This window comes from Aquarana catesbeiana, linkage group LG02, assembly GCF_042186555.1.
Source record: "Aquarana catesbeiana isolate 2022-GZ linkage group LG02, ASM4218655v1, whole genome shotgun sequence".
NCBI classification, from domain to species: domain Eukaryota; kingdom Metazoa; phylum Chordata; class Amphibia; order Anura; family Ranidae; genus Aquarana; species Aquarana catesbeiana.
Window position 1 is genome coordinate 106,146,266 of NC_133325.1, and position 26,335 is coordinate 106,172,600.

At 43.5% G+C, this 26,335-nt stretch overlaps 1 protein-coding gene across 2 annotated transcripts in view; it reads left to right on the plus strand.

The window, feature by feature from the left end:
- LOC141127122 (probable tRNA methyltransferase 9B) overlaps positions 1-26,335 on the plus strand; it is a 53,367-nt gene that overhangs the window by 9,447 nt on the left and 17,585 nt on the right. The window contains exons 2-3 of one of the 2 annotated variants that reach the window (XM_073613328.1): positions 1,547-1,737; positions 20,400-20,573. In XM_073613328.1, the coding sequence (XP_073469429.1) occupies positions 1,584-1,737; positions 20,400-20,573 (328 nt within the window). In that variant the 5' untranslated portion in view covers positions 1,547-1,583. The remainder of the gene's footprint in view (positions 1-1,546; positions 1,738-20,399; positions 20,574-26,335) is intronic. The other variant, XM_073613329.1, reaches the window with a different exon arrangement.

A 26,335-nucleotide genomic window follows, 5' to 3' on the forward strand; every position in this document is an offset into this window, starting at 1 on the left:
TTCTCCTTTAATAAAGAACTTTGCGTTTTTGAATAAATGTTTGACCACACTCAATATTGTACAATCCATGGGGCCTCATCAATCATACAGGAATTATTTCCTTCTGTCTAGAGTAAAGAGAATAATCCTTCAAAAGTTGCATATATTTTTATTCTCTCTGAAATAAAGATTTAAAGTGACCCTTCTTTTGCCTATGCAGTGCCACTTTAAGTGGAATTAAAATCTGAAATACTTACCTCCTCTTCAATGGTCCAAAGTCCGGGAGGTCCCTCTCCATCACCGACATCTTCTCCCTGGCTTCTTCTAAGTGCAGGTATTTGGCCATTTTGCTTGGCTGGCATGGCATGATGTAAGGACAGAGGAATATGAGCAGACTGGTGGGTATATTTTATTGCAGAAGGGAAGAGCGAGAAGTGTCTTCTGTGATAAATAGATTCTCTGCTTGTAAGCTGTTGAATTTTGGCTTTAGTTCCACTTTAATTCCCTGTTTCCCCAGCAGTATGTGCTCATCTTTCCTCGCTACTGGTATCACTGTGCTTGATTGGCCAGCAAACTCCCCTGACCTAAACCCCATAGAGAATCTGTGGGGTATTGTCAAGAGGAAGCGGAGACACAAGAACCAACAATGCAGACAAGCTAAAGGCCTCTATCAAAGAAACCTGGGCTTCCATAACACCTGGGCGTCTCATTAAATATAATGTACCATTTCTTGTGTTAATACATCTTGGGAAGTCCTACAGAAAAAATAAAAATCCCTTTACTGCTGCATTGGCTATATGGGCACTGACAGCACATCATCCACAGAGGTAAGTACAGCAGGGACTAGGACAGCGCACGTGGTTAAGTTTTTTAATTTTTCCAGAAAAGCTGAACTTACACTTTAAGCTTTAAAGTGCACCTGTGCCCAGAATTCAAACTACATGACACATGGTGTGCAGGGGTCAGGAAGCCGCGTATGGGTCAGGAGTGCGTGCGGCGCAGCATGCATGGGTCAGGAGTGCACGCGGCGCAGCGTGCATGGGTCAGGAGTGCGTGCGGCGCAGCGTGCATGGGTCAGGAGTGCGTGCGGCGCAGCGTGCATGGGTCAGGAGTGCGTGCGGCGCAGCGTGCATGGGTCAGGAGTGCGTGCGGCGCAGCGTGCATGGGTCAGGAGTGCGTGCGGCGCAGCGTGCATGGGTCAGGAGTGCGTGCGGCGCAGCGTGCATGGGTCAGGAGTGCGTGCGGCACAGCGTGCATGGGTCAGGAGTGCGTGCGGCGCAGCGTGCATGGGTCAGGAGTGCATGCGGCACAGCATGTAAAAGTTGAAAAGGTGAAAACATTTTATTGTGCTTAAGTAAACTGTCATTCACTTAGAGTTTACATTTACTTTAATAACACTGCTAAAAAAATTTTGATCATAAGGAAGACTGTTATGTAGTAGTTTTGATTAAGTTTACGAGGTTTCTGTGTCAGAGTGCGATAGACGCTATGTAAGTTGACCAGATGCCTATTTATAAATCATTGATGTCAAAGTTTTACGTTCATAGAATATTCTATGTCACTTTAGGCCATTTCATCTGTTTGGTGACGGAGTGAGAGGAGCAATGGAAAAGGAGGCAAGCCACCTGGAAAGACAACATGTTCATAATGTATATGAGAAGATTGCTCCTTACTTTAATGACAAACGGTACAAGGCCTGGCCAAAGGTACAAGAGTTCTTATTAGCTCAGGAGCCAGGAAGTCTGGTGGCTGATATTGGTGAGTGTGTTAATAAAAAAAATTTAATTTAATTAATAGCTGCCATAGCACTGTAAGGATTAACTCATGTATTTCTGAAATCATACAAAGACTATAAGCATTTTCCTATGTACTACTTATCAGTTTTATTATTTATATTTCTGGCACCTATCTGGTTACAGCAGAATGGCTGGCCATAGATGTTCAGATCTCTCTCTGAAAACAATGGCATGGGAATATCTGTTTTGCGAGCCATTGAGCATTACAATCTGCTGCAATACTCACTCCCCCCCCCAATTCCCCTTCCTTCCCAATCCTTAGACCTCATTCACACTGGATATTTTTTCCTTCCTTTGCTCCTGGCAGGAAAAAAGTAGGTTAAAAAACGCACCTAAAGCCACGGTTTGCACATGCGTTTATGCAAATTTTCATTTATTCTGGCTATTAGAATTCATTAATGTGTGCAAATGCACCTAAGCACATCTAACTTTTATGTGCGTTTGCAAATTTTTTATACCCAACTGCTCCTCTCCTAAATGCACTGGTGAGGGTTTTTTTTCCAGCCTATAAACGCTCTTCTTCTAATCTGCCTGTAAATGCCTATGTGTGCAGGGACTCATAAGCTAACACAAAGGTGGTTTTAACACACTGAAAAAAAATCAAACGTTTTTTTAAGCCCAGTGTGCCTGACAGTGGCATGCCCACAGTATTTTAGATTCCACAGTCTTCTTTATCTAGGAGTTGAAGGATCAGGTTCTGCTTTGGGGTAGACATTCAAACATGAGGAACAATCTCCAATTGTCTAAAGCACTAATTGCCTCTCTGAGTTTAGAAATTGCCCAACTGTGACAAGCAATTTCCACTTGGAAAACATCATTATCTATGTCCACCTATATTCTTACAAACCTATATTTTACTACGTTCACTAAAGCCATAAAGAACATTGAAAGTTTTCCTGAAGTTATTGCTAATCTTCAGCCCACCAGTGCCAGTCATGTGGCCGATCCCGAGACATTGATCATGAGGTCTGTAATCGGGGCCGAGACAAGGGGTGGGCGGGGGGCGGCTGCCCTGGGCACTGTAGTATCATGTGAGGTGGGGGGTGCTGCAAGGAGATTGGGTGGAGGGGATTTGTGTTGGAAGGGGGATTTTGGGGTGCGTCAGGGGTTAAGTATTCTTGAAGAAGAAATTTGGGGGGCCTAAGAGTGGTGATTTAAGGAGATTTGTGTTGGAAAAGGGGGGTGGGGGAATAGGATTTGAGCTAGGAAGGAAAATTTGGGGGGACATTGTGCTGGGGGGGGATTTGAAGTTGAGGGAGAAGATGTGTACTAGGAGGGTAAATGTTAGGTGTAGAGGAAGGGTGAATTGTTTTTTTGGTTGTTTTTTGTCATTTGAGCTGGGGGGATTTGGGGCAAAGATTCGTGCTGGGAGGAGGGGGAATTTATGATAAGGGGGCAAACATGCAGATTAGTGATCAGTGTTTTTGTGGGGGGATTTTTGCTGAAACATATTGCTCATACATCTTGGGGGAGTAACAGTTTGGCATGTTCGTCCTGGACACTAGATGACCTTGCCCCAGCACTGTTTGCAATGAGAGGGTGCCATTGAAATGTTTGATGATGCTGTCAAGTGCTCATCTACTCTCTGGTATTGACCCTCGCTATGATCTACTTTTTAGTCAGTGCTTAATACTCAATTGAACCTTGAGTTTAAATCTGCTAATTACATTCCAGTTTTATAAGGCTGGCCATATGTAGTCAGATGCTGGCTAAATTAACTGTGTCATGGGGGGGGGCACTCTACAACATCAGCCACAGTGAGGCTGTTCCCTCCAGTGGTCAGCCTATACACTATATTGTCGTATCATGAATGCAGAGAGAGACCTGACAGAAGAGCAAAGGATCTTGGGAAATGTAGTCCGAAGAGCCAAGTCTGCACTGGGGACGGACCGTTGTGGGCGACAAGTTTCAGCCGGCTGGAGGGAGAGAACAGAATGCTGTAAGAGGTGATATATAGCCTGTGTTGGGGAAGAGTCGATCTCTTGGGACCCCGGCCTTCAGTTGGGAACAAGGACCTGGAAGCTTGGGGTCATAAGGTGCCTTGCGGCCTAGTCAGTGTAAAGAACATTTTGGTGGATGGGTGGAATCACCTTTGTCAGCTTCCTGTGAGCATTGGGGGTCACTTCTATCATCCTAGGCGCAGATCCTGCTGAATCCCAGCAACGCAAGGTGTGCAGTCAGGCACCTTTCCCCAGTGACAGGTTCTACAGGGGCCTATCCAGGGACGTCCTATTGCCTTGAGCTTGGTATCATCAGGATTGATGAAAGCCCACCCTCTATACACCCGAAGAGACACTGCATGCAGACACCATATCCCATTTATTTGCACTGGAGTTTGAACAAGGAGACACTTTGCACATGCAATTTGCAGTATTGGATGCCATTACACAGATATTCAGTCTGGCCCCTTTTTAAGCCCCCAATAAAGGACTTTGTGCACAAGGGGAACTCTCCTCAGAAATGTAAGTGTTACATTTCTGGAAATTAATTGTTTTATATTTGGTCACAGAGGTTGTGGGCCCGTGACACCAGGAGTTGAAGGGAACAGTCTGATAAAAAAATGTCCTTCTCCCCCCCTTTTATGCCTGGGGTCTTCAGAGTCTATTGAAAATATATTAACAAGGGTTGTGGCGCTTCCTATGGGGTAATAGATGGGAGGGGTGGTTACCCAGATGGTTTCCCTCAATAGATCCAAATAGAGGTACCTGGTACCTCCCAGGGAAAAAACTTAGTTACCGTAAGGGTATATATGTCTGTGCCTACATACATACACCTATATATCCACATGCACCCGTGTGTATCAGCAAGTATAGATAAAATACATAAATAAATAAATAAATAAATAGGTAATGTCTACAGTGGTGGTTCAGTTAGACCCTTATAATTAAGGGGTATGGCCTAAGGCCCCTATTACTGTGATATATCTGCACCATATGCCACCACTAGGTGAAAATATCTATATGCTGTACTCATCCAAAATAATTCAAACCATCAAAATAAACCTCTGCTCCCCGTGCAGAAAAAGCATGTGTAAATATGAATTAAAAGACATTACATATTATATCAAAATAGTGCAAGTAAACGTATTATAATCAAATAAGTCCAAAGAAAACCAAGGTTAACAATTTTACAGTGATTATAGTCCTTAAAGTGAGAACTTTTGTGAAAAAACTTTTTTGTGAAAAAACTTGTTCAGATCCAATGTTTCAACAATTTCGTGACTTGAGTGCTCTCGGATAATTCCTGTGACTTTAGTGCACCCCCTTGCGGGTCCCCACTCACCTGATCCAACAGCCCCAAAAGGGGTGACCAGCATAAGATGTCTCAATCACGATATCCTCTCCGCGGCAGTTATGCGGGCTCCTCAAGGTGGTTTCCGTGCCGTTGATTTTCCCAATGGATTCCTCCAGCCTCAGATGGAACAGGTTGCAGGGGGAATTGCGATACCAATATTCTCTCCCCACCGTCCTACCAAGCATCCAGATAGTTTCCTACTATTGGGTTCAATGTTCACAGTGGCTCCCTCATAGAAAGAAAAAATAGGAAGCTCCCATGGTGTAGTATATATAAAAAGCTTTTATTCAGAAAACTCCATCAGCTTACAGCGGAGTAAAAAATAATAATAAAAATAAATAAATAACTAAATGAAATAACCAATGGATAAAAACAAATTAGCTAACTCAGGAATGACCCTGAGAACAGACCCGTAGCGGTAAAAAGTGCGTGCCGCTGGTTAGAGCTGTTTGCGCTCCACCTGCGTTCCAGCTAGGGTCCGTACCCGGAAGTGACGTAGCGTGCGAGGAGGAGTGGCTTCATCTGCTAGATAGGTTGTAAGTAAGCTGCCCTCTCAAGCCCTTCTGATAGGCCTGCAAAATCAGACCCTCACAGAGGAGGCGTTGCCCCTTTTCCAGTTCCAGCAATCTGCTGGCCATATATGTCCCATACGCCTCCTCTGCATTGGGTGGTGTGCTTATTATTTGGCTTGCTTCACGAATGAGAGCTAGGGATTCCTCCTCAGTTTGTGTCATTCTTCTGTGCCTTTTGGTGGTAATGCGGAGGGGAGGCACCTGACACTCCGTGCGGCTTCTACTGGGCCCAGCCACAGGCTCCTCCTCTCTCCTACTGGGCAAGGCCTCCTCCTCTCTCCCACTGGGCAAGGCCTCCTCCTAGCTGAGGTCATCCTGTGTAAAAAAAAAAAAAAAAAAAAAAAAAAAAAGGGGGACATAGTTGTAATTTTGGGTTACGCAATCACACACAATTTTCAGCTCATGACTTACAAATCTAATTATAAACAAATAGTAAAGGCTATCTATTTGACCCCACCATTATTCCAGCTGATCAACAATATCTGAAGTACATAGGCGTGCGCACAGGGTGTGCCAGGTGTGCCTGGGCACACCCTAATCGCCTTGTGTGGTGCATATTCCCCCCTGTTTAGACCACTGATATTTCATCCCCCAAAAAAATGTTACAAAATAAAATTATTTAAAAAAATATCAAATAAAACTACTGACACTGTCCACTGCCCTACTGACACCATCAGTACATATACACATGCATATGTATTAGAGCTTTGGGGTGCACACCCTAATGCAAGAGGCTGCGCACACCTATGCAGAAGTAAATTTTTGGCCACTACTGTCTAGTGATATGTCTACATATTAATATTTGTGATGAAGTCAGTCAGAACTCCCAGGATTATTTTTTGAAGAATCTAGGGGACACATATATACACACACACACACACACACACACACACACACACACACACACACACACACACACACACACACACACACACACACGTTTAATCTTACCTTAGTTTCTGACGCTCGCTATACACTGTGCATGTGTCATGCTCTGCCTGCGTCGCCCGCCCCTGATGTTCTTTAGTACGATTTGTCCCCGCCCCTTCACTCTTCGTTGCGCAGTGGGAGTATATAGAGAAAGATGGCGGAGAGATTTGTATTTGTAATAATGACACATAATCACACACATAGGTTGGACTAGATGGACTTGTGTCTTTTTTCAACCTCACCTACTATGTAACTATGTAAGATTAACTGGAAGTAGCGCGGAGGAAAGCCCGGAGCCACAACCATCCACATCCAGGAGGAGATATAAGGCCACCAACATGGCTTTTGAAGAGATGGTGGAGATGGTGTCCATATTGAGAAGGGAGGACTACGATGGTAAAAAAGGACCGTACACACGACCGAATATGCGTAAGGACAAAATAATGTCCTCAGTTGTCACCGCTCTAGAAGCTAAATTTGGCACTAAACGGTCTAAAGAACAATTGAGGAAGCGGTGGTCTGACATCAAAAGTAGGGAGCCAGAATAATATTGGCGAATAAAGCTGCTTAAAAAAAAGTAAGTACTTGTTGTGTGTTCCTAGTGAGATACTTAACTTGCATGCTGATCCATCTTTTTTTCGTTTAGACAGCATCGTTCGTAAAGACCGTTCTATGTAAAATACATATGATACTAAGAAAATGACGTTATTTTTTCGCCAAATACGATGTTACAGGGTTGGACATACATTTAGGTCTTGAGAATTTGTCGTATTCCCAAAATTTGGTGATGTGGTGTAGATGTGTTTGAAAATATAATGCTTCTTCAAAAATGATTCAGTGTAATGTAAGGACAGGACACAGCAGCTGTTTCCACATCTGGACTCACAAGCACTAGTGTACTATGTGACCATAAAGAAATTTTTGAGGGGTAATACACATACAGTAGGTGACCGCGATATTGTGTCAATCTCGCCACATTTCTCGGCGAGATTTGACACCTGCGAGCCCCGTCGCGGGAGCCAGCGCCGGGATGGCTCACTGATCGGGAAAGGAAAACTGTTTTCCTTTTGCGATGAGTGAAGGGCAGTGATGACAGCTGTCTGGTATGAATCCTGAGGGGGAACGCCGCGCAAAATTTTAAATGAAAAAAAATCGGCGTGGGTTCCCCCCCCCCCAGGGGCATACCAGGCCCTTAGGTCTGGCATGGATTGTAAGGGGAACCCCCTATGTGGAAAAATCTGCGTGGGGTCCCCCCCAAAATCCATACCAGACCCTTATCCGAGCACGCAGCCCGGCCGGCTAGGAAAGGGGGCGGGGATGAGCGAGCGCCCCCCCTCCTGAGCCGTACCAGGCTGCATGCCCTCAACATGGGGGGTGGGTGCCTTGGGGGAAGGGGGGGCCCCCCACCCCAAAGCACCTTGTCCTCATGTTGATGAGGACAAGGGCCTCTTCCTGACAACCCTGGCCGTTGGTTGTCGGGGTCTGCGGGTGTGGGGCTTATCGGAATCCGAAGCCCCCTTTAATAAGGGGGCCCCCAGATCCCGCCCCCCCCCCCTCCCTATGTGAATGGGTATGGAGTATATTGTACCCCTACCCATTCACCTGGGGGAAAGTGTCAATTAAAAAAAAAAACACAGCACACAGGTTTTAAGAGTAATTTATTAGGCAGCTCCGGGGTCTTCTTCCGACTTCGGGGGTGGGGGGGTGTTTTCTTCCGACTTCTCCCGGTGTTCCGCCTCTTCCAGCTCTTTTGCCAGCGAGGGGCCCGGTTTGCTGCCGCTGTCTTGTCGCTGCCTTCTCGCCGCTGTCTTGCCGTTGCTGTCTCGCCGCCGCTGTCTCGTCGCTTCTTCTCTTCTCCTCATGTTGACACGACGCTCTCTCCGGCTGGAATGCTGTGTGCGAGCTGCCGAGCCATTTATATAGGCGGTGACCCCGCATCCTTGTGACGTCACGGTACCAGCATGCGCAGGGACTCTGGCGTCATAAGGGGGCGTAACCCCAGAGTCCTTGCGCATGCTGGGACCGTGACGTCACAAGGGGGCCGGGTCACCGCCTATATAAATGGCTCTGCAGCTCGCACACAGCATTCCAGCCGGAGAGAACGTTGTGTCAACATCGGAAGAAGAGAAGAAGCGGCGAGACAGCAGCGACAAGACAGCGGCAGCAGACCGGGCCCCTCGCTGGCAAAAGAGCTGGCAGAAGATAGCGGAGGGGCCCGGGAGAAGAGGCGGAACACCGGGAGAAGTTGGAAGAAGACCCCGGAGCTGCCTATTAAATTACTATTAAAACCTGTGTACTGTTTTTTTTTTATTGAAACTTTTCCCTAGGTGAATGGGTAGGGGTACGATGTACCCCATACTCATATACATAGGGTGGGGGGCCGGGATCTGGGGGCCCCCTTATTAAAGGGGGCTCCCAGATTCCGATAAGCCCCCCGCCCGCAGACCCCGACAACCAACATTCAGGTTTGTCGGGAAGAGGCCCTTGTCCTCATCAACATGGGGACAAGGTGCTTTGGGGTGGGGGGGCCCGCAGGGAGCCCCCCTTCCCCAAGACACCCACCCCCCATGTTGAGGGCATGCGGCCTGGTACGGCTCAGGGGGGGCGCTCGCCCCCCACCCCCTTTCCTGGCCGGCCGGGCTGCGTGCTCGGATAAGGGTCTGGTATGGATTTTGGGGGGGACCCCATGCCGATTTTTCGGCATAGGGGGTTCCCCTTACAATCCATGCCAGACCTAAGGGCCTGGTATGCCCCTGGGGGGGAACCCACGCCGATTTTTTTCAATTAAAATTTGGCGTGGCGTTCCCCCTCAGGATTCATACCAGACAGCCGTCGGCACTGCCTGTCACTCATCGCGAAAGGAAAAAAGTTTTCCTTTCCCGATCAGTGAGCCAGCGCGACATGCACAGTACCCTGTTGCCGAGAACCAGCGCGATGGTATCGCGCTGGAAACACAATCTCTCGGTCAGGTACTGTAGAGGATCATTGAGGTGTCTGCATCTGTGAAACTTGCATGAAAATGTGTCTTGTTTATAATTGTTGTTCAGAGGGAATTTTGATCCTGTCTTCTAAATTTTTGTGGATAAAAAAAGGCAATTGTCCACAACTCATAACCAACGTTTCATATTAATTTTAAAAATATATCACTGTGTTTTAACTATACCTTTTGTTTAATTATCATAGGGGAGAAAAGACTCAGACAACAGTCCAAGGATCCCAGGACCCCCCCAAGTCACCAGCCTGAAGCTGAAGATACCCCAAGCCCCAGCCCAAGACCACACCCACCCGACAAGCTGGAGGAAGGAGAGGTGGAGGAATTGTGTGAGCTTTCAACCCCACCAAGCGAGTGACTGACACCCCAGCTTATTTAGGCGTGCATATTTTAACCCATTTTTTTTATCCACACATTTTAGGTGAGGTTCTGGTTGTGGAAGGCCAAGCGGCAGAGCCATTCAGCACAGACAGTGCACAAAGACTTATTGGCCAGATAATTTCGTGGAATGGCCAAATAGATCGAATGCGTGACCAAATTGACATCATGAAAATTCGGCTGGACACCATGCAACAGGAACTGAAGAACATGATTGATGTTTTGGGCAGAATATAAAAACGTTTTGCCTAAAAACATCAATCATGTTCTTCATTTCATTGTCAAGTTTGTTTTTTGTTACAATTTTCAAGTTTTATCCTTAAAAAAAAAACAATTTGCAGATGCACAGGGTGTGTCATCATGTGCTATCTTCCATCAGGGAATATCAATGTACTTGTTTTGTGTTTGCAACCCCTTCATCCTAAAAATGTTATTTTGTGAGAGGAACAAAGGGATTGCACACACAAAACACGTACATTGCTTCCCCATGTTGGGAGATAGCACATGTTGACGTGAACCTTTTTTAATACCCAATTTTGAACATCTGCAAATTTTAGCCTTTACAATTGTGACATCATCAGCACCATTATTCACACATGTTGAACTTTGTAAGTTCTTTTTTTTTATGTATGTTTATAAAAACACTGTTGTTAATTGTAATTTTTTAAACAAGGTCTATTTTTTAAGAAATATGCCTTAAATAACCCAAAAAAAAAATGTTTTTCCAAAAAAAAATTAAAAAAAAGTTTAAAAAAAAAAATGCACCTTTTCAATGTGCACACAGTAAAATGTTTTAACTACTACAATGTGTGTGGCTGATTATTTATCAATAAGATGTTTTGCTAATTTTTGTTTGGTTACAGCGACAAAGGGCCTTATTAACTAAAGGGAAATGCACTTGCCACCACTACAAGTGCACTAGGAGACAGACAAAACTAAATGCAAACAAGAATAAAAACAAGATATTTGAGCCAAAATGTATTTTCTTTATTTTTTTAAGAAATTAGAGCTCTTGTTGAATAGCAATGGCCCCCCGACCATTAAAATAATTTACATATCGGTAATTAAATACCCTCCTCTCAGGGGTGAGTATCCTTTGGAGGAACGGCCTCATCAAGTGCTCGCCGAGAGCAAACGCTTCATCGGCGATAAAAACTGAGGGGAGTCCATCCACATTCTGGTCATCAGGTGGCAATCCCAGGCCACCAGTCTGGAGACGCTGGCACAGCTCGGTCTGTGCAAAGACTCCTCCGTCAGACATCCGGCCGTTCTTCCCCACGTCCACAAACAAAGTCCAAATGGGCCGAGACCACCGCCATCAAAACTACACTATGGAACCCCTTATAGTTATAGAAATAATACCCCAAATGGGGTGGTGGCACAATGCGGACATGCTTCCCATCAATCGCCCAGACACAGTTGGGAAAGTCCCAACGGTCAGCGAACTGGGAGGCCACAGTCTGCCATTCCTGTGTACTGGAAGGAAACTATGGAGTGAAACAAAAAAAAAATAAAAATAAGATAAGTGTTAAACATAACTTGGATATCAGATTACACAAAAACATTCTTGAATAACAGCAGTCGAACATTATTAATATGTTTTTTTGTTAGTTTAATTCTAAAAAACATAAGGCCCACTTATAAAAGATTACTCACCCCCTCTGATGGCCCATTGATCAATTTTAATGTGGGGGGAGGGGTTCTGGGTAAAAAACACACCTGACAGTTGCAAACATTTAAGGGGGTGGGGGAGGGGTTCTAATTTGGGTAAAAAAAACACACCTGACAGTTTCAAACATTTGAGGGGGTAGGGGAGGGTCAAACAGTACAATGGAGCTGACAATATACATTGTTCAAGGGACTATAGGCTAGAGATATAAATGGACCCAGGATTGCATGGTGGGGAGGTTATTGAAGGTAAATATGCATGTAGGGCAAAAAAGGATTAATGTAAAAAAACAGGCATGCATGAAGATAAAGGGGACATTCATAGCATATTCCAAGCATGGTAATTAGGTAACGAGGACATTTAGACAATACATTAGCAAAACATTTAATACATATCATGTAATGTTAAAGGATAAAACTTACTCTCATATAGTCCTTCTGCAGGACCTGAATGATGGCAGAACAGGTCTCTGGGATTATGATCCCCAGAGCCTGGGGGGAGATGCCTGTCGAGAACTTCAAGTCCTGAAGACTTCTCCCAGTCGCCAAGTAGCGTAAAGTGGCAACTAGCCTCTGCTCCGGACTGATGGCTTGCCTCATGCAGGTATCCTGCCTGCTGATATAGGGGGTCAGCATAGCCAACAGACGTTCAAAAACGGGGTCCGTCATTCGGAGAGAATTCCTGAAATCCTCAGGATTATTCTCACGGAGCAAAGGCATATGCGAGAATTCGTCACGCTGGCGCAACCAATTCTTCATCCATGAACTCCTCCTCTCCCTGTTCATGGACTGGACTCGGGTCAAAGTATTAACCCCAACACCAAGTCCCCACGCAGCACGAACTCGAGAACGAGTGCGTCCACACGACATGGCTTCAAAGCGGTTGGCTGGTCAAACAAACAAACTTATAACAAACGCACTGAAGAACAGCAAGGCCTATGAAGAACGACCTGAAAATCAGGAACGTGCGGACCAGAACGGCCTGCTAGGCAGGTTACGAACTGACCAACACGCACTGAAAAGCAGATACAAACCTCACAAGCACAAACTGAACCGCAGAAAACAATCGAAATAAGCTGAAGTGTGAAAAACGCGAATCGTCTCTAACCAAACTTCTACTAACACAAGATAAACACGAGATTAGCAGAAGGAGCCCAAAGGGTGCCGTAGTGGGGCTTGAACTTCCTTTTTCTAGTCCTGTCGTACGTGCTGTACGTTACCGCGTTCAAAACCAGTGGACTTTTGGAGTGATCGTGTGTGTCCAAGTCCGTCCGTTTTTAAGTCCGGCGCACCTAGTGGACAAAGTCCGGCGAAAAGTCCGCCGGGCAAAGTCTGCCGTAAAGTCCGCTCGTGTGTACGTGGCATTACTGTAATTTTCTCTACATTGCATACCAGTTTATATGTGCCAAGAGAAAATTGAGTACTGTCCGTGATACTTTTTTTTTTTATTTGCACTAACCTATCATTTTTCATGGACGAGCTTTCGGGGTGTGTCCATGAAAAATGCTATATTAGTGCAAATAAAAAAAGTATCACGGACAGTACTCAATTTTCCTCTGTCACAATTGCACTAATACAGCTTCAATAACCTCAAGTATGTGCCAAGAATAAGAGTCTAAAACTTATAAGAACATTTGCATTAGCTAATATTGTTCTACCTGTTTAAGAATGTTAAGTAAAAGAACACTTGTTTACCTTACTGCAGTGTAGTGTCTGTACAATTGCATTGTCATTTAAAAATGTCCGAACCCAGGGTGTCCGAGGTGTCGGGAGGCTTGTAAGGTCAGGGCAACCTTCTGGGGTCAGTCATCTTCAAGCGGCCCTCACGGGGGTGGCACTACACATACATTTTGCAATTTTTTCTTTCAACCAATTGTTGCAGGAAAGAAAATTGCTCGATACATTGTGCTGTGCTAAGGAGATTTCATTGCTGGCAGAATACAATGATCACTGCTGCCAGCTATAGCCAGCTGTATCACCAGATGAAAATAAAGCCTAAAAAAGAAAAACGAATGCAGCCGTCAGATCTAGGAATTGGTAAGCTGCAATATCATAAATGCTTGCTTTTGGATTTAATACTGCTTGAAGTGCGTTTTCCAAAGTGCTTCAGTGCTGAACATCTAGATTACCAATATAGTCAATGGTGCCCATTCATACCTGATCAATTTTATTGAAGCTTGTCACTTGAAGCTCAAAAAAAGTACATCATCTTTGTGACAGTCGCATATTTTTGGCTACTGTAAAGCCATGTACAAACTGGCGCTATAAAAAATTCTCTTTCTTTTTTTCTTTCATAACTAGCTTTCCATGTGCTAAGCCTAAAAGTAAAAAAATAGGTAGCATATACTTTGTTAATTAGTATGACTTGATTGTCAAAATATTTGTGTGACAACAGATGAAGGTTAATGTACGTTTTATAGAAGTTATGTACAATATAACTATAACTTGTTTTCTGGGTTGATGTAGGGAGGGAGGGAAACAAGACAATGCTGGTTCTACTTGTCTGTGTACTGTGAACAATTTAATAAATGCTTTAAATACTGATTTATAACTTATATTCTGAATCACACGCATGTGATTTAGAATGTTTATATGTTTTCACATCAATCAAAATATGTTTCAGTGTTTAACGTTAAATTCCCATTACATCTTATGGCCAAAGTCAGCACTACTCTTGTCAACTGACATTTGATAAGTGGCTGGTTCACTCTATAAATCTGTCTCAGGCCCATGCATCAAAAACCTCTACTGCAAAAAAAAAAAAAAATAATAATTTACACACACACACACACACACACACACACACACACACACACACACACAAAACCTGTAGTGAGAGAATATGGAGGCTGGCATTGGTGACACCTCTGAAAATGTTCTACAGATGCAATGGTTTTTATACTCCCCCCGTTTCTTCTTCTCCCCTAGTTCTGTCTCCGTCTCACCTCTCCAGTTCCGTCTCCTCCCCCGGTTCCGTCTCCTCCCCCGGTTCCGTCTGATCTCCCCCAGTTCCGTCCATCCATTTCCTCCCCCAGTTTCATCTTCTCTCCAGATCCGTCTTCTCCTCCCAGATCCGTCTGATCTCCCCTGGTTCCATCTGTCCACCCCCCCCACCCAGTTCCGTCTTTGCTCCTCTGCCGTTCCGTCTTTGCTCCTCTGCCGTTCCGTCTTTGCTCCTCTGCCGTTCCGTCTTTGCTCTGATTTTCTGATAATGCTTGCATGTTCTGGGTCAGACAACTAGTCTTAAAAGAAAGAGTAATGGTACCCCCCCCCCCCCCCCCCATGTTTCTGCCAGTACAAGGTTCTTTTGGTTACGCTAGATACATAAAATTTTATTGCAACTGAAATTTTGTGAATTATTGTAGGTCCAGTTTAATAGATCTGGCATTGAATTGCTATTTCAATTCGTCCCTAATGTATTCAACAGGGTTGAGGTCAGGGCTCAGTGCAGGTCAGTCCAGTTCCTCCACAAATCGTCAAACCATGTCTTTATAGAGCTGGTTTGTGTACAGGGGTACAGTCAAGCTGGAACAACCAAGGGCCTTCCTTAACTGTTACCACAAGGCACAATATGTTTGGTATAATGTAAAAAGTACCCTTCCTAGGCAATGCCTGAACCCTATAATTTATTGGTGTGTCCTCATACTTTGAGCATATAGTATATGAAAGTGAGCTACTATTTATTTTATTTTTCTTATGGACAGTTTCTCCACTTTGCTGTTAAAATTAAGACTTTGAATTTCAGAAATCTTCATCTTTCATGGAGAAATATGGATGCATGCCAGAATGTACATATTTCGCATGAAAACAATATACCAATTAAGCAAATACAATGCCAAAGGATAAAGTTTACATTTTCATTGCAGTCATTATTTGTGAACGTTAACACTTATTATACTTTGAATAATAGGTTTTCTGTTCTCTTGTATGGCTAGAATTTATCAGGAACATTTTCAGCAAAATTACGCAAAGCCTGGCAACAGTAATTTGATTCCAATTCAAATTAAAACAATTGCTGCTAACAATTAGCAGTAATGACTCATTTAAATACATAGCCTTTTAATTTTCCTCTTGCTGAAGAATCAGAAGAGTGAAATTAGAGGCTGAAGGTTGTAATTATTTGGATGATACAAGCAATCTGTGTCAGGTAAGTGTGTATATGGGAGTCTGTCGAACTAGTACATCAATGGTTTACTGAGGTCAATTGTTTAAACACTCATAACAGAAGAATATCACATTAGAAAAATAAAATGAATGTGGTAATTCATAGTTAAAAAAAAAAAAGTATGTATAATGGCTATAGAAAAAAAATCCCTCAACTTTGCTGAATGGAAGTAAATGTCAGCGGCTTACAGCATGTAAAAATTGAAAAGTTATTTCACTAAAAAGTGGTGTAATTTTTAAGTAGACACTGGTTGATTTAACTTTAAACAACGGAAACCTGGAAAGAAGACCTACTTAAAGGTACAGCATTTCCAAACCCTATAAATAAGAAATATGGTCACCAGGCTAGTGCGTTTTTCACACTATATTTATTTTATAAAAGAGTAGGAAAAGTGTGGAGTACACCAACAGGTTTACATGTAACAATTTTCATCTGCAACGCTTGTTTACATACAAATCTCATGTATACACCATGTCCTTTGCTTTACAATTGTTAGTTTGGACCAGAAGAAGTAGACATGTACAATTAGTTTCAAATTTGTTTTTGTAACAAATTTCGACAAATTCGTTAATTCAGAAATATCCAAATTAACGAAAACCCATTTAACAGACTTTTCTGAATATTTGTAAATTCGAAAATTAAAAAAAATCTGAAATAACTAATAATAACGTAACTATTACTAACTATTTAAATTATAGGTATTGGAATTTCCTTTCAAATCTGGCTGTTAGTGAACGTAACGAATACAAATTTATGTGAAGTTACGAATTATCCGAAATAACGAATGCCGTATCTAAACGAATGGAACGTAAAAAATTAATACTAATAAATAACCATAATAAAAACTTTTTTTATTATTAATTTGTTCAGTTCCATTTGTTTAGATACGGCATTCGTTATTTCGGATAATTTGTAACTTTGGATATATTCGTAACGTTCAGTAACAGCCATATTTTGAAAGAACATTCCAATATCTATAATTTAATAGTCGGTTATTATTAGTTATTCCTTTGAATTTTCTGATTTTGTCTTATTTTCGAATTTGCAAATTCACAAATTTACGAATTGTGATCATAACGAATGAGCCGAAAAACAAAAATAAAACCCACGAATGAAACGAAAACTAACAAATTTTTCGGCAGTGCACTTGTCTAACTAGAAGTGGTCTCGGAACTAGGAACCTGCACAGGAGCATTATTCCACGCAAAAGCATTAACATTACCTCCGCATGGGACATCATCTACAATCTACTGAAGAGATTTATAATATTACATGCTTGCTTTTTCATATTTTTGCCATTTTAATATAGAGAATTGTAAGTTGGCCACCATAGAGTGCCCTCAGTGGCTTCGTACCTTTGTCTCTATGTACCACATTTGAAATGAGGTGTGAATCACATGGGCAGTGTATTTTGTTTTGTATTGTGCAAAAGTCAAGGAAGAGCCTGCAAAGGAAATGAGCAAATATGGCCCCAAATGTTCGAAATGCCTGGAGTTCTGCTTAAAGTGGTTGTAAAGCTTCATTTTATTTTTTATTATTATTCTAAAATGGCAAACGTGATACTTCATGTGGTACCTGTCCTGTGCAATGGTATATGCTGGAGTTCTCGGCGCACCACCACAGGAAGCCGATCCCGAGCCAGACTGTGTGCATCCATAGACACAATGTGGCTTGGCCCTGCCCCCCCTCCCTCCTCACAGGATTTGATTGACAGCAGCAGGAGCAGTAGCGGAACTATCAGGGTCGCAACAGTCTCCCCTGCGACTGGGCCCTGCCATTCTGCCACTGTGGGGGGGGGGGGGTCCCAGGACAGCCAAATCATGCTCAGGTTTGGACAGACTTGGGGGCGGGACAGCCACGTGGTGACGTTTCAAGGAGGCGGAGGATAGGTCAGCACACACCAATCCTGCAGAATGTCTGCAGAGTCGCACTCCAGCTTGCCTGGACGGGACATCTCCCCTCAGCTCTCCATCAGCTGGAGCCCGCCCCCCTGCCAAGCTAATGTCTCCATTGCCGGCGCCATTTTGTGGAAGTTTGCCCATATACACAGAGTTGGTCTTCAACAAAATGGCGCCCAAAACCCACAACTATGGGACAAATGTTATTTGTGAATGAGATAAACTACACTGAATGGGTGGGTGATATGAAGAGGGGGAGTGGGAGAGCCGGGAAGAGAAGAGGATCAAAGATCAAAGCCAAGGTCTGCCTGAGCCTGTTCTGCACCCGAGCAATGGAGGAGGTGAGGTCAGTTTGACAGCTCCAGCCAGGCCACACAGAGTATAGGGGGGGTCACTGTGGTCACCAGAATCCCCCCTTCACATCATACCCTTTACATCAAAGTCTGAAGGATTCTCCCCCATGCAAGGGAGAACTCCGCGGACCCTGATGTAAAGGGGAGCTCTGATGTAACGGGGAATGCTGCGGACCATGATGCAAAGGGGAATGCTGTAGACTCTGATGTAATGGGAGGAGCCACCTTACAGAGTTTCCCTTTTACACTTGAGTTCGCAGCATTCCCCCTTACATCATGGTCTGCAGCATTCCCTTTTACATCAGAGTTCCCCTTTACATCAGGGTCTGCAGAGTTCTACCTTACACTGTAAGGGGGAACCCTGCGGACTCTGATGTGAAGGAGAATGCTGCGGACCATGACGTAAGGGGGACCATGGTCACCAGAACCCCGCTTACATCAGAGTCTACAGCGTTCCCCTTCACATCATGGTCCGCCACATTTCCCTTTACATCAGAGTTCCCCTTTACATCAGGATCCACAGAGCTCTCCTCTTCATCAGGGTACACTGAAAGGGGGAACCCTGCGGACTCTGATGGAAGGGAGAACTTTGTGGACTGTGATGTAAAGGGGAATTGTGGAATCTGATGTAAAGAGTAACTCTGCAGACCCTGATCTAAAGGGGAACTCTGTAGATCCTGATGTAAAGGGGAATGCTACAGACCCTGATGTAAGGGAGAGCTCTGATGTAAAGGGGAATGCTACAGACTGTGATGTAAGGGTGGGGGTGTCGGGGGGGGGCCCCTTCATGGTTTCTTGCATCTGGCCCCGAAGGTTCTAGTTACGCCTCTGAGCAGGAGCCAATGGCTCTCACTGAGTCCTGTGAGGAGAGGAAGAGAGAGTAGTGCTGCTGCACTCAGGCACAGCACTGGATCAAGATAGGGCTCTGGTAAATATTTATAAAGGTGAAGGGGAAATAAAAATTTCCCAGTATTTGTACCTTCATGCAGGGAATGCATTAAAGGATAAGTTCATCTTTCTGAACATGTTACATACCGGTATTTTGGGAGTAAAATGTTCAGCAACCTTCCCCTGCAGCGCAGATTTTCACCCCCCCCCCCCCCCCACCATATTGTGACAGTGATTTAGGCATCGTCTCCCTGCACCCTGTGTCGCAATTTTAAAACCGTGTGGCTGTGCCGGACTCTGCCCACACAGCTATGCCATTCATTCACAGAGTTCAAATTAACTACAAGTACCATCTTCCATTGCGGCAGATGGCATGTAGTTGTCAATGAACTGTGAGGGCGCTGATAAGCTCTTGTAGTTTTATTGATTCCTGATCTCCAGTAACTGTCTGCTCATATGGGAGGTACGAGCAGGCAGCTTTAGGGCTCATGCATACTGAATCTCAAAGAAGTGGCTCCTACAGGCTTTTGAGCTTTTTTTGAGCTCTTTTTTATGCCTGCAAACTCCCCTTTATGTTAGCCAATGTGTCCATGCACAATATGGTTTTTTTCAGGAGTTTACGTGCATATGCTCTTACAGGCAGAAAAAAGTCCCACCAAAATTGCGTTTTTGAGAGGAGCTTTTGAGCGGACAATAAGCCTAAGTGCCCAGAAACACGTCAAAGAGCATGAAAAAGCTCAAAGAAGCTCAAACACAAAAAAAAAGAAAAAAATAGCTGATGGGAGGGTTTGTGAAAAAAGCTCCAAGGAGCTCAAAGAAGCTCAATAAAAACACGTAAAAGAGCCCAAAAAAGCACAAGCTTCTTCAAGCTGAAATAAAAGCTTAAATGCCTGTAAAAGCAACTTTTTTTGAGCTGCAGTGTGCATGAGCCCTTACAAGCAGAAAAAAACCCCACCAAACTTTTGAGCAGAAAAGGTGCTTAAGTGCCCAAAAACACGCGAAAAAGCACAAAGAAGCTCAAATGCACACAAAAAAGGGAAAAATTTGCTGAGGGGAGGGTTTGTGAAGGAAAAACGCTTATGCTGAAAAAAGCTCATAGAAGCTCAATAAAAACATGCAAAAGAGCACAAGCTTCTTCAAGTTTTAGACAGAGAAATAAAAGCTCAAATGCCTGCAAAAGCAGCCTGCAGTGTGCATGAGCCCTAACTCAGTCTGTAGGAGCCTGGCATTGCACCCACAACCTACTAATCACCGGTGCAATGCTCTACAGGCGCCTAAGAAAAATATCAAATTTTTTTTTAATAAAAAGTGGACTTCTCCTTTTAAGGTAAAAAATATTCTGCATTTAGAACCACTTTAAACTCTAGTAGTCCACTTTATCCATAAACTATGCACACTGCAATTTTCCAGTATCTTTATATATCAAAATGTATTTATTTTAAATGCAACATGTCTAGTACAGTAATGAATTTTGATATGATTTCAGGCTGTGGAAACGGGAAATATTTGCATATCAACAGTCAGACTTTTAAAATAGGATCTGATTACTGCTTACCACTGGCAGAGGCTGCAAGAAATCGAAATTATGAAGTAATGGTGTGTAATGGACTCCAGCTGCCATACCGTGATGGCGCCTTTGATGCTGTTCTCTCTATAGCTGGTAAGGTACTGAGGCAGTAGACATACACTATATAATATAGGTGAACTTTTTTGTATTGACCTACAGTTTGAAGGTTTCTAACTGATTAGTGAAGGTTCATCTCTGGATATAAACACATTATGTACAGGGATAAATTTGCTGTCTGAAACCCCTTCATTGATAAGTTCACCTTTTTAAAAAAAAATAAACGCACATTTGTTTGCAGGTAGAATAAAAAAGTGCATTTATTTTTTCTTTTCTAAGGAGCCTGTAGAGCATTGCATCTGCGATCAGCGGATTGCAGGTGAAATCTCAGGCTCCTGCAGACTCTCAGGATAGCTGTCTACATGGTATGGACAGGCAGGTACCTGAGAGCAGGAAGATCAATGGACTATGAAAGCGCTCACCAGCGCCCTCGTAGTTCATTGAGAACTACAAACCATCCACTGCAATAGCTGGCAGTACTTGTAGGCATTCATTCACAGGAAGCTATTTTCAAATTGTGACAGCGGGGGCAGGGAGAAGATCCCCCGCCCGCTGTCAGAGAGGGGGGGGGGATTTGGGGGGAGAGGCTGCAGATGCTGGAACATGTTACATGTTCCACCTTAAAAATTTGATGAACATGTAACAAGTTCCAAAGGTGAACCTATCCTTTAAGCTCCCCATAGATGGCTCACATTTCGGCTGATGCCACCTGTATTGGTAAGAACCACCTGGTTAAACAAATGTTGATTTAAAAAAACAGCTGAGCCAGGTGACAAACAATTGAGTTAATTTGTTTTGACTGTTTGGTTATTCAGGCAGCCATGGGTGCCGCAGCTGCCTAAAAACAATAGCTAGCAGCAGAGATTGCTCTGTTCAAGCTTTGAGCTTAGATGGTAGAAACAATTGATTTTCTTTCATTCAACCCTCTGGCGGTACAAGAGCAAATCAGGCCATGTAAAGCAGCCTTTAGGCCTGGTTCACACCTATGCATTTTTTTTGTGCGTTTTCAGTTTTGCAGAAACTCACTACAGTCCATTTAACATGGTTTCCTATGGATGTACAGATAGAGATAGCGGCGCTAATATAAATTGTGTAAAATAATGGGTCAGAGCAGCATAATGCCTATGACCCTCTACTTATACATAAAAATAATAATGATAATAGTGTCATGAAAAAAAATTATTTTTATCATGAAAAAAATTTCTTTAAACACCCAGTGAAAAGTGTCACTATAAATAATAAATTACAAGAAATGAATGATCAAGCTCAACAGTTGTTTTTCAATCTTCTTGTGTTAAAAATCTTCTACTCTTCCACCACACCACCGTGATAGTGACACCACTCCCTCTGAAGAGCGCACTCACCAGATTGTATAGCCTCCCACTGTCGTGTTCGGCAAAACAGCAATTGAACCACACCTGGGTTGCATGTGATGAACCGTGAATTCAACCAAGCCAGCTCCATATGTGAAAAAATGAATAAAGTGCTCCACATAGTGTGATACCATTTTGACAGATTTATTAAAATCGCTTCAAACACACTTCAATGGTTACACTCACTTTTAAACTGAAACATAAAAGCCTTTAAAAAAAATCCACAGCAAGCAACAGGATCAGTGATCAAACGATGCACCGCGGTCACAGCGGACCTGAAGTGTAAACTGGTGTATCCCTCACCCAACCTTCTAAGGCCCAGCCATCCGATCGGTGTAGTCCTCCTCAGACAGCGGCATCTAATGTCAGTGCGATGGAATGCCGTGTAACCATGCCCAAGACATGTTTCGTTGAAAAGACTTCTTCAAATGGGATTGGCTACACGGACGGTTCATCAATCCTTATATACTATCTATGATCAGTCATGTGATCATCATCAGTCATGTGACCTCCTGCTCTGCACATGCTCACACTTCGTGTCCCCCTGACCGTGAAGCACAATGTACAAAGACTGAATAAATTGGTGGATCACAAACATTTTTACGGTGTGTAGTTAGAATGCTGCATCCAGCATTACCATATATGACATATCCTAACTTATAATCTTTTATACAGCTTTGCACTTTTCTTTGGCGCAGTGGAGTAAGAGAGATTCAGGGGCGGTTTATTTGTATATCTCTTGCTACAAACCATTTCCTATGGATGTAGTTCACATCTGTGCATTTTATGAAATGGGCCAGTGACTTTTTTTCTGGTTTTTGGTTCCATAGACTTCAATGGATCAAAAACGTGTATTGAAAAATGTAAAATGCACCTGAAATATGCAATCTGCACAGGTGTGAACCAGGTCTAATGCCGCGTACACATGAGCGGACTTTACGGCAGACTTTGTACGGCGGGCTTTACGACGGACTTTCCGAATTAACGGACTTGCCTACACATGATCAACCAAAGTCCGTCGAATTCGTACATGATGACGTACGACCGGACTAAAACAAGGAAGTTCATAGCCAGTAGCAAATAGCTGCCCTAGCATCGGTTTTTGTCCGTCGGACTAGCATACAGACGAGCGGACTTTTTGACCGGACTCGAGTCTTTCGGAAAGATTTGAAACATGTTTAATTTCTAGGTCCGTCAAACTTTTGGGGGAAAAAAGTCCGCTGGAGCCCACACACGATCGAATTGTCCGACGGACTCCGGTCTGCCGGACCAAGTATGCCGTAAAGTCCGGTCGTGTGTACGCGGCATTAGAAGCAGAATCGTATTGGAAACCTTTTGTTCTTGTTATATAACCAAAATTCTAAGGATTGTAAAATTTTCTTTAAAACTGCATGCAAAACAAAAAGCCAACAAATGTATATTATTGCCTTTATACATTCATGACTTTTGTATTTTGCCTTTCCTTGATATTACACGTGCACCTTTTTTAAATTATTTCAGCAATGCACATTCAGTTGGAAGGATATCCTTAGCCACTATTGCAAAGCACACAATTAAGGCACGCTAGTGCAAGGTTAAAGCAGGTATTGAGGAGGCAATATGCCTCCCCACCACCTGTCAAAAGCTCCCTGAAGAGCGCTCCAAATGCTGACGGCTCTTCAGATAGCAAAACGCATGTGAACGAGCCCTTTGTTTTTGTTAATTTTTTTTTATTAGGCAGATTATGTGCGCATTTTCTCACACTGTGCTCTAAAGCATTGCCCTTGTGATCTGCTGCGGTGCCATTGTATTGTTAACAGCACCCCAAAAACAGATTGCAAAAGCATCAGCCAACTTGCATGGTACTGCAGCATGTTTTTAAAAGTAGTGCATGCACTAATTTTTTTGTGTACTGGTGTGATTAACAGCCAAATAAATAGGTCCCAAAATTGCACCACCTGGGAATGCTCAGGAAAACCAAACTTTACCCCCTCCTCTCAGTACAAATCTCCCCTCCAAGGTCATATTCCCCCCCCCCCCCCCTCCCCACAGCCCCATATCCCAAACCCAGTACAGATTTTCCCCCACCTCAGCACAGACCATCCTCCCAGCCTTATTTAAGTAAGACTCATCCCAGTAGGGATCATGGTGGGCATAAGAACATATTAGAGAAATTAGAAAATGTAGAAGGAGCTTTTGCTCTTCTAGCCTTCCTTGCAGCCTACATTTACTAAAGCCAGCCACCTTATCAGTGCACTTTAGCCAGGTACAAGTGGCAGGGCAGGCCCTGTGTCCCTCTGTGATGGGTGGATTCTGTGTCCCCTCTGTGATGGGCGGATTCTGTGCCCCTCTGTGATAAAAAAAAAAAAATAGTGCAGCTCTAAAAATAAAAAAAATATATATTTCTAAAAGCTCATATAGGTAATGTCTGACAGTTCTGTGATATATGGACAGTCCCAGTTTACATAGTTTAAGAGCCAAGGGTGACGTAGAAAAAGGCACCAACACACAAAAATAAGTCCTTAGTAGTGATCAGGGTGCTCGAATACAATCGTATTTACTGTGCATCCTTATCTGTGCTTCCACCACTGTTGGTACAGGCCGCTCACCTTACTCTGTGGACCTCTGAATTAACAGGTCAATCGAGCATTCCCCACAGGGGCAATCAAAGGATGAAATCCTGCCTCTATATTATTCCAACGATCAAAATCCGGCCTCAAATATATGGCAACAATAACGCCCTCGCGTATGCAGTAGATATCATCGTGGTTCATGCAAAATCAATAGAAGGTATATAGTGCTCTCTGCTTGTGCTTAAAAACTGTTTATTCAGATAATAAAGTTACTTACAAATAAAGCACTGAATCCCCAGTGCTAGGAACTGAAACTTGGGCCACAACACAGCGTCTCTTAGTGAATCTGAAAGGTGGCTGTAATGACGTCAGAGCCTTCCCATCTGCCCGCGTATCGTCCCTGTGAGCGGGACTTCCTCAGTATATCACAGGGGCTCGCTCTGGACGTCTTTATATATAATCCACTAAATGTCTGCCCCCCCACGTCCATTGCCATAGTGACAAGGATGCTCGGGGGTGTGGCTGAGGTCTCAAGCTTGCCCTCCACAGCACACGCCGCCGCGTCAACCAGGACGCTCGAGAGGCGTAATGACATCCGCCCCCTCAGCGTGTACTGTCAGACATGCGTGGCGTGTGAGAGGCACGCTCGATAGCCTAAGTCTGCCTACTAAGGGGCGTGATAAAAAAAACACTGTCCTTTTATAGATTCCGGAAGTATCTCACCCGTCCTGTACGTTCCCATGACGATGGAGATACTCGGAACAGTCACAGGGTTACCTCACGTGACCACATATCCAGCTCTGTATCACGGGCACTAGGGCCAGAGATATCCAGTGTAAAAGTCCACAGAGGCCCCACTCTGATCAGGTACACCAATGAAAGAAGAACCTTGGGATTTTTCAATCACAACCTATAGGTTGCTCACCCATTTCATAGCATGAATGTTAAATTGTAATTTAAAATGCAATTAAAAAAACATGTATAATCTAAAAGACATAGCATAAAACAAATTTTTTTTATACAAATTTCATGCAAAATCCTGTAAACCTCTATTGTAAAGCCCTAACTTTACTATACATGTTATTAGCTGTTTAATTTAATAGCTTTTGTTAGTAGCAAACGCAACAAAGTATTTGTTTTTTTTTAATATTACACCTAGCCTGCTTGCACGCAGGACATCGGCCACATGCATAAAAGACTGCGAGGAAATTAAAAATCCTATTTTCGAAATGTACTGGTGGGTCAATGACTCCTGGAGCTAATTTATCTCATAATTACAGGGCTTTCTTGTATATAAATTGCGAACGTTCAGGTAATACTGGACCTAAAACCTTGTCTTGCTTTAAAATTGGCCAGTATTTATAAACTATTTTTTCAAATTTCCTGTATTGGACGTTAAAATCTAAAATAATTCTCGTGTTTGTAGACTAATTATGGTTAGGTTTAGGGAGAGTAGACACCAAAACTCTCCTATCCATATTGCGAAACATTTCAATCTCCCTATCCAAAACAGATTTATCGTACCCCCTTCTGTAAGAACCGAGAAGCCAGAACTTGGGACAGAGAGACAAAATCCCCTTCATACGAACAGTTTAGTCTTAAACGTATAAATTGTCCCCTTTGGTTATTACAAAGCCACTTGCTATAGTGGTAACTCTCCACTGAGATAAAGGCATTACCGTCCGTAAGCTTGAAATGGTTAGCCATCCTGATCTGGGTCCCCCTCTTTGGATATATCCAAATCGAGGGAAAACAAGTTCGTTCAGTGTCAACATTGCAAGTCAGGGTAATGTTTTTATTATTAGCATTGAGTCTCTGCATGAATATATCAAGACCAGATTTATCTCGTCCCACACCATGATGAGGTCATCGA